Consider the following 14,859-nt stretch of genomic DNA (forward strand, 5'->3'; position numbering starts at 1 on the left):
TTACCAACATAAATTAAATTAAATACAGAACAAGTAACAGCAAACATATTATATAAAAATAAAATTACATTCAACATATACTGTATAACGCTATCCAGTATTTTTGCTAGTTCAACAATCTCCTAAAAACCAATGTACTAATTTATTTACTTTGTTTTCAACAATCATATTTTAAACATTATATTTGGTAAGTTAATTTTTTTATTCTATTCATAACTAAAACGATGGGAGTGCAACAATAAAAATACTCTCTTAAAAAGTGACATTCCGAATGTCCCTCTCACTTGCGGCGACGACATCAAAGGAACTCAAAGTGGGCTGTTTAAATTACTCAGCTGTTGTGACTTTGATCAGCTGATCAGATCCAATAACAGCTGATAAGTGCAAGAGAGAGGGAAAGATCCAAGACGTTCGCATTATTACGGCAGCTGCTTAAAAGCTTTTAGTTGGAAGCGATCTGTTCAAAGACTGAAATCGTACCTACTCAAGGCGGCTGCATTTCGGCTTTTAGCAGGTTTAAAATAAGAGCTTTAAAAAGACTTGGCTAAACAGGGATCTTGTAACTCATTCATCTGTCTTTGCTCTTACATAGTCTGAATATGTTACAACCTTCTGTAGAAGATAAGTGGCCGGGCATTTATCTGGTCTTGAATTAAAGAGGGATGTTTAAAGCATTAGATACAGAATCCATTACAAGTAATGGAAGGTTTTTACTTTCATCTTATGTTTACATATTTTTTAAGTACTTAGCTTTTCAGCAGATGAAGTGTAACGTTTTCCTCACACATAGGAACATAGAGTGAAAATTCAATAACATCTGCACTGTATAATATTAAATATTGTAATAATTATTTTTTCTGATGTTTCAGTTATTAGCAGCCGTTAGAGAATAAATGGAATAATAATTCATCTCACATGTTCTTTTTTACGATCGTAAAAAAATTATTATTTTTAATAACATTAGTCAAATTATCAGTACATTTTTGTTGACATAACGTTTCGAGTCTCAATATTTTACCATACATTTTTGTAAGGCGTAAACGCAATTTACAAATCTTATTTTAGTTTTCGAATTTAATAGTAGGTTGTTGTTAAAGAAATATTCTACATTTTAGTCAATCGTCTCAAGAACTGTAATGAATTTTAGATTCCATAAAACTAATTTGCTATTGTGCCACTCCAGATAAAAAGCATGAACAAAAAGTATGTCTTCAAGCGTGTGCCATTAGAAACTATCCCTTCATAATGACACAATTAACGTGAATAAAGTATCTTTCATTTAAAGCACATTTTCTCAATTATAAACACAACTCATTACTACGGACAATCAAGAGTCCAAAAAGACTAATAAAATATAAATTAACACCAGGATAAAAGAGAGAATCTTGAATCTCAGTTTTAAACGAGCGTTTTTTAATGTGTAATAAGTCAGAATCCTCCATTCTTTTTCATCTTGAGAAACACAATTCGAGTGTTTTGGAGCTGTCTAAGGAGACTTTGGACTATGTTTTACGAAAAAATGTCGAGTAGATTAAATCTGATCATATACGAGCATAATTAATTTCACTTGATCATTAACCACAGTATACATCCCATCCCATGTGCTGTATATATACTGTTTGTTTTTTAAAACATATTAGAGTTAGTCTAGAATAAGCTTCTCACAGAACTACTAGAGTAGGAATTGCATTTGCTCCTTTGCTTGTTGTTGGGATAGTTGATTTGACAATAAAGATGCTATAGCAAATAGTCGTATTCTTAGTTAAGCTTGGTTAATATCCAAGAGTATTAGAACAGAAACGGCATAGCCAAATGACGTCACTTGCCGGAAGTAAGATGTTCGTATAATTATTAAAATGGAACTGTCAAAATAAACCAAATCATATAAATCCCAAAGTAAGCATGAACTTTTGAGAAAACTACAAGTCACACTCCCATAAACCATATCCTTAAAATGTGCGTCATGACGAGAAACCTTGTGTAAAACTATCCATTATTTCATAAATTGCCCTTTAAGGTCGTAATTGCTTTCTAAAGGGAACTTTCCATATACGTAATGTTAAAAATACCTCAGCTGTACTTATTTTGTATGTTATTCTTTCAATTTAACCTTATTAACAGGTGATTTTATTTGTTTGTATTACTGTATTCTGTTTTGTTTAATTTAGCTTAACTTAACCAATCAATAGTTTTATTATTATTTTTAAGTCAAACGGGGTGAAGCCCGTGGGTAACAGCTAGTTAGTAGAAGATTCGGTCCAGTGGTGATTTTTGTTTACGTTTATGATTCACACAGTTTCTGTACTATAATATTCGTGTTAAATCTTGGCGTTAATCCTCCCAGCGTAGTCTACAAATCTGTTTACTCTTTCTGTGATTCAACTGCCGTACGTCTAATTGTATTCTGAAACTTCAACATGGGATCGAAATATCTACATCAACCATTATTCGGATTCAATAAGAACCACAATGGTAAAAAAGTCTAAAAACTCCTCAAACAATGCATTTACACCCAATATTTTATTCGAAAACTTCCTCCCTTAATCTAATCAACTGATTTGAATATCTGCCTCGCTACCCTGGGTAGGGAACAGGAAGTGACAGGTGACAGCTGGGGGGGGGGGTGGCACCCCCCATTTACATTCCCCCCTCCCCACCAAAGAGAGGGTAGCGTGGCGCGCCTGCCGTTGTAGAGTAGACTACCCCGTGACAGTCGTGTGTCGCGCACAGTATCGGCTTGACAGTCGGCGCTGACACATCACGTGGGGAATATTCTATAGAGGTACGTGTTTGATTACGTTTAGCGATCAAACTTAAAACACTATTATTCTACTATCTAGTAATATACTTTTTGATGGCAACCCACATGACAAGTATTGTAAGAGAATTTTCAACGACAAAACCAGCTCAAATTTGTGTATTCCTGATTTCACTACTTCATTGCCGATCAACTATAAACTATAGTAAGCGTTGTTCCATAGATATCTATGAGATTTAGTCTTATTAATAATTTGTTGCTAATAAGACTAAAAGTAGATAAGTAAACAGGGATGCCAACATTTGAGCTTGTTTTTACGTTAAAAAGCGTTTCACTTTATATGGGATGTGAGTATGTCTGACATCACATCACGTAGAAAATACTGGATAGAGTTAGCTGGAAATTCTAACTAATTGAACCATGTTGAAAGTGATGGCATGGGGCTAAAATATAATTTTTAATTATTGAGCCTATTTTAATTTATTAAGGTATTCTGCCCATCTACAGGCAACTATATTTCTAGCAGTAGGCGTATATTTTCCTTGCGATGCACACGAGCTGAGAAAAAAGGTTTAAAAAAAACATGCTTGCCTATTAATATATAGATGTTCTTTAATAATTGATCAGCAAAATGTTATAGTATACTTGTAAACCTTGTTATACTTGTATAACAAGGTTTTTTGTTGTTTGTATACTTGTCATTATGTTGGCTTGTAAACTTGAGAGCAGCTATCACGATTATTTTGCTTCCATTTTGCGGTTTCTGTAAACAGCTTGGCAACCATTAGAGCCAATACTCAGACTTTACTTATTTAAAAGTGTAATCTGTTTTCAAAAATTAAATAACAGAAATGTATTGTAGTCAAATATAAGAACCAGGATTAAAGTCCGTTAAAACCGTTTAAGGACTTTTTAACACACTGTGTGTACAACACCACTGTTAGGATGCCAGTTAATGATTCAATATATCAAGCCCAAAGAAAGGCTAATTCAACTATAGACGCTACTGTTGGTTCCAGAACCTGGAGGCGGGCGTGTGGATTCGTCGGCTTCAGATGGCCAATATTCTCTCCATCTTCACTCGACACTTCACTCTACGTAGATACTCCAAGCTGGACAGTGTAAGTACTTAGAAAACATAATATTCTAAATCGTAATGTTATTGACTTTGGATACTGAATAAATGTCCGAATTATATTATATACAAATGAAAACCCTCAAAGGGACTACAGTATGTTCAATCTATGATAGCGTGTTCTTAAATTAATACATAAAAAATACAAAAGTCTACATTTTTTATTTGTGAATTTAATTTGACTTTAGTTAAAGGACTCATGTTCTATTCAATAGTTGCAATGAAATAAATACCCTTTGCTTGCATACATTTTGGATGATTGAGCTCAATGTCAATGTATTGAAAATGCAACTGACAGAGTTAATCGTCAATATTGTCAGGATGAGTGACAAGTTAACATACGGGTAGACTCTTGTCCTATGAGGCAACACCAATAGATACATAGATACGGGCCAAGCCAATTGTAAATGTAGAATCAGCAGTAGTAAACGACTAATTCCTGCTCAAAATCAAATGTTAATGTTATATTAGAAATCTTGTCGTATCCGTTTCTGGTGATGTTTACGATAAAGAATACCTATACCCTGACTGAGCTGATATATCGAAAGTTTTGAAGACTGAGATTTGAATTTTTACTAGTTGAAAGAGAAATAATAAAAAATGTATTTTTCACATATTTAACACACGACGGTTTAGATTACGACGAATTAAACTGTATGTTAAACACAGTTTTTTTTACAAGTAAAATGTTCACCATAGATTGTTACAAAAATACTAATTATAACATATACTAAGCCTGTGTCTACAGAGTGTATGCAATGAACTTTTTTTTATTTGTAACAGTAGATTCGTCCACAAAGTAGTAATTTCTACCCAAACTGTGTTCACCTCTACCATTCAAGGCAACGCCTGCACAGCTTGGGATACCACCCGCAACACTAGCGTCTAAATTGCCTATCCTACGCCGTTACATTTCTCATATCCCCAAAACAAAAAACTGGTTTACAACCTCTTCGCATATTGAGTCATAAGCTCATTCATGTTAAAACGTTTAACTAGAAAATAACACGTTGTTTATAGGTTTTTTACCAACACACACATATCATGTCATCATTACACAATAGAATGAAGGATTTTGGAAATAAATGTTTGCCTATTTTATATAACCAAAGCACACGCTGAAAATGTTTATCCAAAACGAGGAGAGGAAACATTATCAAAGGTATCGGACATGTAGCACACACCAGCGTTATATAATAAGAAGGTAATCATCTTACGAATATTATAAATGTGAAAGTTTGTGTGTTTGTTTGTTTGTTTGTTTGTTTGAAGTTCAATCACGCATTAACGACTGGACGGATTGGGCTGAAATTTTGCATGATGATAGCTCACATTCCCGATTAACATATAGGCAGATTTTTTCCTGAAAAATCCTTTCGGGCTCCGCCCCAGTGGCTCTACAGTTTCCCATGATAACCTTATGAGTATTCATATTAAAAGGGAATTAAAGAATTTTGTCAGCTGTTTCAACTAAAAAAGTTGGTTCTATGATATGAAAAGCATTAAAAAGTTATAAGATTTACCAACAGGGTGCAGTACTATTATTTGTGTTGCATTTATCATAACTACAGCAAGCAGCAACAAAAACTGTGATACGCAATGAGAACTGTCAAAGTAGGATTGTTTACAGTTATATTTATGTTTTTAATATCATGAATAATTTGTGATATTTTGCAAACTTTTAATAATTTATTTTTCTCTATTTTTTAGGTGAAGTGGTAGAACTATGGTAGATGTGTAATACTATGGTATACCGTAAATTTAAATAAACAAATTTTATCAAACTGTGTCCTCCCCCATTGAAAATGCAAATGCAAAGCTCGAGTATAACTGCAATAAGCGTTTTATACTTATATGCCGACCCCGTACAAAGGACGGGTACTCTGCTAGTACTCCATATCTAAAAGTGTTCGAAGCCTTTACTTAGCACATAGACATTTAACTTTTAAATCCTCCTTGTCTAATATTTTGACCGTTGAATTAACATTTTGAAGAATCGGATTTTGATAAGTTTTTCATGAAATTTAGGACAACGTTCTTACGGCACCTAGAAAATAGTATAGCGGTGATATTACCTAAGAAAACCACATGGGCCTGGATTGAAAAAAAAACAAATAATGTTATTTTCTAGAAATTCAGGTTATTTCTGTACTCATCACATTGTGAAAACTCAATTAAAATAATCTGACCTGTAGTGGTTTGATGCCAATGAAAATTTAAAATCTAATATTTACTTGACTCCTTCATAAATTTTTCAATCATAAACCCTACGCTAGTAGTAAATCACGCAGTAAATGATGGCAAACTCAAAACCACCCAACCGAGATTAAACTCATAAATAATTCAAGTCCGGGCGGCATTGATTCCCGGCAAATAATGCCGAGGTTATCAAATGATGTATTCAACTCGAAAATTGATTTATTATAAAATCCAGTGAACAGAGAAAATCCATTTTCCGAACCTCGCAGGCGTGATGAATAAATTGATCAGGTGATAAATTGTTGTACGACAATATTTGACGTAGAACTGACAATAGAATTTCTACATTGATTTTACTGTAAGTAAAAACTGTAATGACCTATTAAAAACTAAACAATAATTAATATATTATGAATAGCGAAGAAAATAATACGTGCCAAATGTTTCGTCAAAACGTCGTAGTTAAAATGTATTCAGTGATAAAGTACAGTAGTAGCTAATGCAAACGTTCCTACAGTAATCTGTTTAACACGATTGCTGTAAGAATATATTTTGTGCTATGTAGTGGTTTCAACTGAGACATCTACGGTTTAACTTTTTCTTTAAACGCTAAAACAATGGTAAGAAATGTTATATAACATATAACGATTTTCATAAAGGATTAATACGTTTATATTAATACCAAACGTAGGCCTATTTACGTAAAGTTTTAATTTTTGTTAGATTTTACGTATAATAAATAATATTAGGTATATTAAGTAATATGTCAAAAATTGCAGATAGTGTGAAATAAGTGTCAACGTATTAAATACAAAACTACAAAACACCTTTTACCAAGAAACATTTGCTTTAATTTGGTAAGTTGAATATTTTTTGAGCGGAGCGAGCGAAGCGAGCGAAGCTCTTATACTACACTCCTGCTTTTTTATTACAAATACTCCTCCTGAACGGCTGAAGCGATCTGCATGAAATTTAACACAGTCATAGTAACCAACCATGGGAAGGTATAAATCTGAAACGGTACAAATCGGACCATAGGACTTTTCCCTACATGAATGCAAACTTTTGGAAATTTAACATGGGCCTTATGGGTTAATTGGTCGCCATGTCATTATTTGCGAGTAAACACTAAAAAGTAAACAAGAGCCTCAACATTAGTCAACAAATCTACCACATGATAAATACAGTACAAAAGAAAAAATTGGATAATACTAAAGAGCACATTATAGTATATTGTATGTAATACGAAATGATTAACAATCAGTTCTATATTGAGTGATTAAACTCCATGCCGTTTATATTTAATTGTAAAATGGTTCTGTTCTTTTTAACAACAATGAATAGTTAACTAATTAGGCCTAAGTTTATGTTGCTTGGAGAAGGAGAAGATAAAACGAGGTCATTAAAAAAACACTACAACATAATTATACCAACAAAAATCACACCGCCCTTGATTTGCAAGAAACTTTGTATAAAATGTTCTTGTAGCTAAAAATACAAAATCGTTTTACGAAATGAAATCACAACCACGTGGTTTACAGGTAAGGTTTAAGACTAAATGGTGTAACTTAGACAATAAAATAGTTGTATTGATAAATTTTATTGCACAATAGGGAAATTTTGAAAGTGGTTGACGACAATTTCTTACTTTTAACTGCTAAAATAAAACTAGACCTAAGTTATAGGCCTATACTAAGTGAAGCTAACCCCAATCCCTCACAACAATAATACTGGTAAACAGTTATTGAGGTAATTGAATTGGTGAGTTTTATGAATGTTCAATGCAAATAAGTCTTCTGTACAAATAAATGATTCTTTTTTTAATAATGAAGAAAGAAGACATTGAAAAAAAATAAAGAAAAGCAAATTCTACATACAATGGGTAATAATAATATAATAATAATCGTTATTGCCTTTTAATAATACAGGTATTGCTTAGGCCTACCATGATTCATTTGCAGTATCGAAATTATTGAGCGGAGTGAAGCGAAGCTCTTATACTACACTCACTGCCTTTGTTTTACAAATACAGGTCAGGCTCCACCTGACAGGCTTAAGCGATCTGCAGGAAATTTGGCACAGTCATGTAACCAACCATATGGGAAGGTATAAATCTGAAATGGTAATATTCGGACCACAGGACTTAAACCAATAATAAGGGTTGCCGGAATTAGGCTGATGCACCATATTGCGTTTGGAATCTGTAAATAACTTACAGCATTTTATGTGAGCAAGACGTGCAATTAATGTAGACTTTGAATATCTATCTGATTGGAACATGTTCAATTCCTATTTGCAGTCTACAAATAGGAATTCCACTAATGTGAACCAAATATAACACAATTCGTTGACTTGAACCCGACGTATCATTGACTTTGAATACTGCACATAGACATCCCATATAAGTGAAGCAGAAGTAGGCCTAAGCCTACCATTGACTTCGGATACTGCAATTAGGCATTTTATATGTGAACAAAATAAATGGACCATTGATTTATTGAGGATACTGCAAGTAGACTATTCATTTACATGTACCATTGGGTTTGGATACTACAAGTAAACAATCCGTCTACGTGAACCATACGTACTATTGACTTTAGAATCTGTAAATAGGCATTCCAGTTATGCGAACCAAATATATCATTGGCATTGGATACTGCAAGTAGACATTTAATTTATGAGAACCAGATGAAACATAGAATACGGTTCCTGCAAGTAGACGATTCATTCACTTAATCCTGACTTATGATTGACTTTGGATACCTCTGCAAATAGGCATTCTATTTAAAATGCAAAAAAATCATTAATATTGAATATGCTGGCTCCGCTCAATATTGCAAGCAGACAACTGCATTGTACACCTAGTTAAATATATGCTTTACGAACGGTGACCAGTTTAATTGGCACTCATAAATAAATTGTATAGCAGCCTATGGACTAATTATACAGCATAATTATAATTTTTATGATTTTTCTGCTAGTAATTTTAATTGCTTCCCTCCCTAGCATCGACGATGAAACCACCATTTACCTCGAAAGGGCGTTTCGATGAATTGTTGATGGTGGAACCGGAAGTTCTTCAACTCGGGTCACGTGACTGTTCTGTTCCGTTTCCTCCGGAAATTGGCCATCAAATAATTAATTGTTGATCGAGCTCAGGCGTGTTAAACGCGAGCTTCTGAACCTCTTGGATAAGTCATTATTGCGCTAGGCAACGTAAGTAGTTTTTCCGTCTCAAATGTGCAAGGAACATCACAACTATTTAAATCATTTTATACCTAATTTCAATACATTATTGCTTACAATCGAAGTTTACCTGACTTATAGTCCCTGATTTACTATAGACCCGCAATTTATGTATTGGAACAGCTGTTTTTGCGGTAGTATGGCATAATAGTAGATTTCATCACTAAAAAAATTAATCTTTTAAACCCGAGCTCAAGTTTTACAGAAAATGAGCGAGAGATTAAAAGACACTTTTTAAAAAACTATGTTTTTCGCCATAATGTCTCATTAGTAAGCAAACTAAGCTAAGAAACGAAAATGCGTTTCTTCCAACTTTGATTCAATTTTGCTAATGCACATGAGCAGCTGTATAGTAAGCGATTGTATCATTTCGTCTATTACGATTGTGTTAGTGTACATTATACCATCGATATGTCAAAATATTGAATAGATTGCAAAAAATAAGCTATTACCGATCAAAACAATTCAACAATTGATACATGCGATTACTTACAATCGAAGTTTACATCTGAATTTACAGCTGATCTCTACACCCACAAATGCATGTATTAAAACAGCTGTTTTTTGCTGCAGTTTGCCAAAACATTGTTTATAGTAGGCGCATGCATGAGTTAGAGACGAGAGTTTAGCGAGTTTTATCTTGCGCAAGCGAGCGCAAATGTTGATTGCATTAAACATATGAATTATTCAACGCCTCCACACCATCCCTTCGCGTTCGCCATTCATTGATTTGTTTCATAATCAATTTCCTGCGTGCGGTGATTTTCCTCTGACTGAATCATCAATTGTTTTCCACGTATATTCCATCACTAATGTGGGGTGAATTATCATTTATCGCGTTTTTACTTTGTTTCGAAATCATTGTTTTCGAAAATAGTTTTCATTTTTTGAATTTAGTGCGCGACAGGATTCATTTTTGTAACAAGTTTAATGAGAAGTATTGTTTTATATTGTTTCATAGGAGGTATTGTTGTTGATATTGTTTAATTTTCGTCTACGAATATTAAAAATGAATAGATTATCTACATCAGTGCCGATATGGAAATCGTTCGATAAAGTTAGTAACTTAGCATTCCTATGTTTTTATCAGGATGTGAATTGTTTGGGTTGGACTCGACAAAAAATACCATATTTGGGTAAATAAATATACCGTGATAATACCAAGAAGGAGAAAAAAATACCTTTATTTTGTTGTAATTATTATAATTTTAATAAGGCTACTATAAAATAAGTACGACTGTAATAACAAAATGTCTCCAGTTGGTCTGAAGATGGCAATATGTATTGCCAAAATATAATACCATCATTGTAATATATACTGTATATTGTTTTTAGAGTGTTGTTTGAGTGTTAAACAGAATTTCTGTTTTTATTAAGTAATTACAAAGTATTGTCAAATAAAATTATATTTAGTAAACACATTTTTTAATACCTACTATCTAATAGATATATTTTTGTACTTTCATCAACAATTTTGCATGGCAAAATACTTTAATTAATTTTGTTCTTATTAAATAACCTACCTACCTAATTGACAACTAAGTATGGATTTCAAGATAAATCATGATTTTCGCCCTGAAATTATTGTATTTAGTTGTGTCTCCATCGTTAACGGTATTTAATATTTTTGCGACCACAAAGTAATAATAATTGCTCTATAATGGGTCCAACACACTGTTGACAAACAAAGTTAAGTCCAGAATTGACAGTTTGCAAACTTGGCTTCACTGTTACTGTTAGGCGATAATGGACTCCATTTGGTACACAATCTAATAATTTGTGTTCCCCTTAACTTTAAATTAAACGTCACGTTAAATTAGTGTATTTGCAATATTTCCAGCAACATTTTGATAACCCGAGGTTAAATTTTTTACAAATATTAAACATTTTTTTACCTTAGTGTTATTAATGTTCGTATCGTACTTACTTGTCTTAGTTTATAAAAAAAGCTAAGTATTTATAAACAATATCTTAGGCGCATTTAGGAAATATAGTTGATTATGGGACATATTACATAATATTTTTCATTGACTAAGAATCTAAAAAGAAAAAAATTAACTTTGGATTATTTTTTGTTTGTTTTTTAAATTATCAGATTACAAATTATAATTACACTTATTACTCCTGATTGTGCAGCGTCACGAAATCTGGTTTCATGACGATACATACATTGGTATAGTGGAACCTCGATAACAGACTCTCACGGGGATTAAAGAGACTTGTTATCAAGGCTGGCTTCTTATCGGGGTTGCGGTTGCAATACAATCGGATTAGGGGTAAAATAAATTCTAGGGAATTGTAAAATTAACATCTTATCGAGGGTAAGCTATTATTCTTGTTAACGAGGTTCCACCTAACATTGTTTAGGTAATAGCAAAACCTGTGAATAAACTGTTACTTTAAACCATGTACTTGATTTAGACTGAAAATTTTAATGTTTCCAAACCATCAACCAAAGGTATCCCCAAACTTAGCAATGTTGTACTTTGGTGGCATGAGCATGAAGGGAGAAGGGCGAAAATACGTTTAAAGATCGCGTGACAAAGTGACAAAAGGGAGATGTGTCACGATATGTGACATTTGAGTCACGTATACTACTTATTCATGTGCTATTACACGTCACGTAAAGGGCGTAATAGTTTGTTTTAGGTATTGGGTATTCAGCACATAACAGATGAATGCATACGTTATAATTCAACGCATTGTCATGTAGGTTCTAATGTTATGTTTATGTTGTTTATCATGTGTATTTGCTCATGTTTGAAGTCAGTGGTATGATAGATTTAACATCCTGTTTGATTTCAAGGTGAAGTTAATATCATTTTGAAATTTGAATATAACTTAAAATACACCCACTACACCAAACCTGCAGATTAAGTGAATTTCCATTTACCTGATTTGGCTTTTAATTACATCATTGACTATACAAAGAGTAGACTTCTCATCCAATCAAAAATTTGACGCCAAAAAAATTGGTGCAATTTGTTGAGATGGTCTACCAACTATAATGACAATATTCTGTGTCAAGTGATAAATCAATTAGCTGTTGACATGTATTTTAATTAATATTCAACCCAATACTAGTGTAGCTTCTGGTGAGATGGTCCTGAACTTCATCTATTTTCTTGGCTTCAAATTTTGTACATTGGACGGGAAGTCTAACATCTATGCAAACAATATGTTTACGGATGAATGTTTGCAAGGCTGCATGTAATAGGTTCAAAACTATGTTAAGTAGCAAACTTTGAGGACTTTACTCTAGGTGACCAATCTTTGTGTACAAGAAAAGTTCAACTTGAGCATTATGGGGAAGCTAGATTTCATTGAAAGTTCGCAGAAAGTTTTGAAACATAATTATAAGTTTTACTCGAGTTCTCAACTTTCACAATAGGTTTTGTCTGTGCCAATGATTGGAATGGACGTGTGCTACGTGCTGGCGTTAGGGGATGTTTGGGGGTCAGTATTGGGGGGGGGGGGGTTATGGGGACTTGTTAGGCTTTGGTCAGCTACTAGTGACCAATGTTGGGATAATTGGACGACTTGGCCGCCTTATTTTCAACTTTACCCTTATTTTGTAAAGTTTTCAAGTTGCGTTTGTTAGCGTATTATGTGTAGGTCTACCACTCGTTTCTGCCCGAACCAATAAAATATTAAGATCATATTTTAACTAGAACAAGGTTACTTAAACAAAACAAAAATAAAAATGATTATTTCGAAACATACTAAATTAAAATCGAGTTGTTCTTCCTTGTTGTTCCTTATCTTCCTTAGTTATCTCAATAAATAACTAAGTGTTAGTTGTTTAATGAAATTACCACTCAGTACAACAAATAATTACTAATATTCAATTACACTGAACGATTACCATTTGTTTAGGAAATACTACATTGGAACACCAAAGAAATACATATACAATACAATTTTTTTAAAGCATATTGTAAGTATAAACATCAAAACTACTAACCATTCCGTCCTTGGTACATCTATCTCACCACACATAGCTAATTTGGCCCTGTTGGGTGGTGGAAATAAGGATTTAATTGACAACATTAATGTGTTTAACATTAACATGGAACACGGAAATGATATGATTCTAACCAATCAAAGTTATCTATTACTAAAATAGACGATGTCAGGATCATGATTGGCTTTGACGTTTGTGTGCATTGACACCATGGATCTCTATTATTGATTGACACCAGTACCATCCAGTACATTGCCTTTGTTAAACAGCTGTTACATAATATTTAAATACCCATACAAAGCTATCTCGACTGTCTGTACCACGAGGTTGTTGGTAATCATTGTCTGTTTGTCTGTTCAGTTTGTCCCGTTGCTGTCGCCGACGGCTCCAAGCATGCGTCTGACAGACAATTCCTTCGTCTATTCCCGCCGTTTTTTTTTTAATGACAATCACCAGCGTCGTCTGCAGTTGCGATTACGAAAGCCTTTTCAAAGAGATAATAGAGTATCTTAGTGTTATGGGTGTGTAGTAAGCTTAAAAGATTTGAACATGTTTTTGGAGGCTCTAGTCAAAATAGATTTTTTGCTTGAAAAGTTTGATCTTTAAGGAAGTTTTAACATACTTGATACTTTTTTATCTTTGATAGACAATGTCTTATAGATTGGATTACATATTAATCCACATTTGACATCATACAACTAATATTATGTATTGTGGTGGATTTATAATACACACATTATAGTACCATTTATTTGCTTCATGGCGGGTGGATCGAGTCATGTCATTGACAAGGAAAAAGTAGCTCTTCGAGCTACTTAGTAAGTTACAACACTTTAAGCAGTATTTTAAAAGCATTTAAAAACTATCGTTTATCCCTTTAACCTCGAAATACTTACATGCAGTAGAATTTTTTGGTAAAGGATTGTTTTGTCTTTGGCACTGTCATATGTTGTTTAATTTTATACTATGATACATTGCGTTTAATCGGGACTGGGAGATGTTATTAATTGTTTTGTGGCTCTAAAACTTCATTCGGCGTACCAAACATATAATTCGGGGTTATGGTATATTTTGACATAAAATGTCACCACCTATAAACCAAACATCATCTACACACCGTAACCATTTAAAGTATGATTTTATTGCATTTCCTCGTAGTTCCAATCTTTGATCTTCCCCTGATAGCAATAAAACATTGCTCCGAGCCACAAAATCTTTACGAGAGACAAATCTTGGCACGGGGATGCAGAGGAGGTTGGAGGGGATGAATAAATGGCACGGTGAATCCCCGACCCTAAAGTTGATTATTCGAATTCAATTGTTTTCTCATACGAAATTCACTGTTCACCCAAAAACGCCAATTTAGAGAAAAACTAAACTTTTGTTCTGCTAATACCACATTGATACAATGTGTGATCGATATATTCAGGGAAACATAATTTGTTAAAGAAGATTGATCGAAAATGTTTTCCCTAAAAAGGCTTTATATTTATTAAAAAACAATAGCCTCAGTTTGGATAGGCCTAATTTTGAAAAGCATTGCGTTGTAAAATGTGA

The 14,859-nt window shown here is 33.3% G+C and overlaps 1 protein-coding gene across 1 annotated transcript in view; it reads left to right on the forward strand.

The window, feature by feature from the left end:
- Positions 1 to 3,793: 3,793 nt before the first annotated feature.
- The window catches only part of LOC128996833 (protein naked cuticle homolog), an 86,976-nt gene continuing 75,910 nt past the window's right edge, over positions 3,794 to 14,859 (forward strand). The window contains exon 1 of the mRNA XM_054422328.1: positions 3,794 to 3,879. Within this exon, the coding sequence (XP_054278303.1) occupies positions 3,814 to 3,879 (66 nt within the window). The 5' untranslated portion in view covers positions 3,794 to 3,813. The remainder of the gene's footprint in view (positions 3,880 to 14,859) is intronic.

Source organism: Macrosteles quadrilineatus, unplaced genomic scaffold (assembly GCF_028750875.1).
Source record: "Macrosteles quadrilineatus isolate MER2022 unplaced genomic scaffold, UCM_ALF_1.0 Scaffold_6__1_contigs__length_79288215, whole genome shotgun sequence".
Classification (NCBI taxonomy): Eukaryota; Metazoa; Arthropoda; class Insecta; order Hemiptera; family Cicadellidae; genus Macrosteles; species Macrosteles quadrilineatus.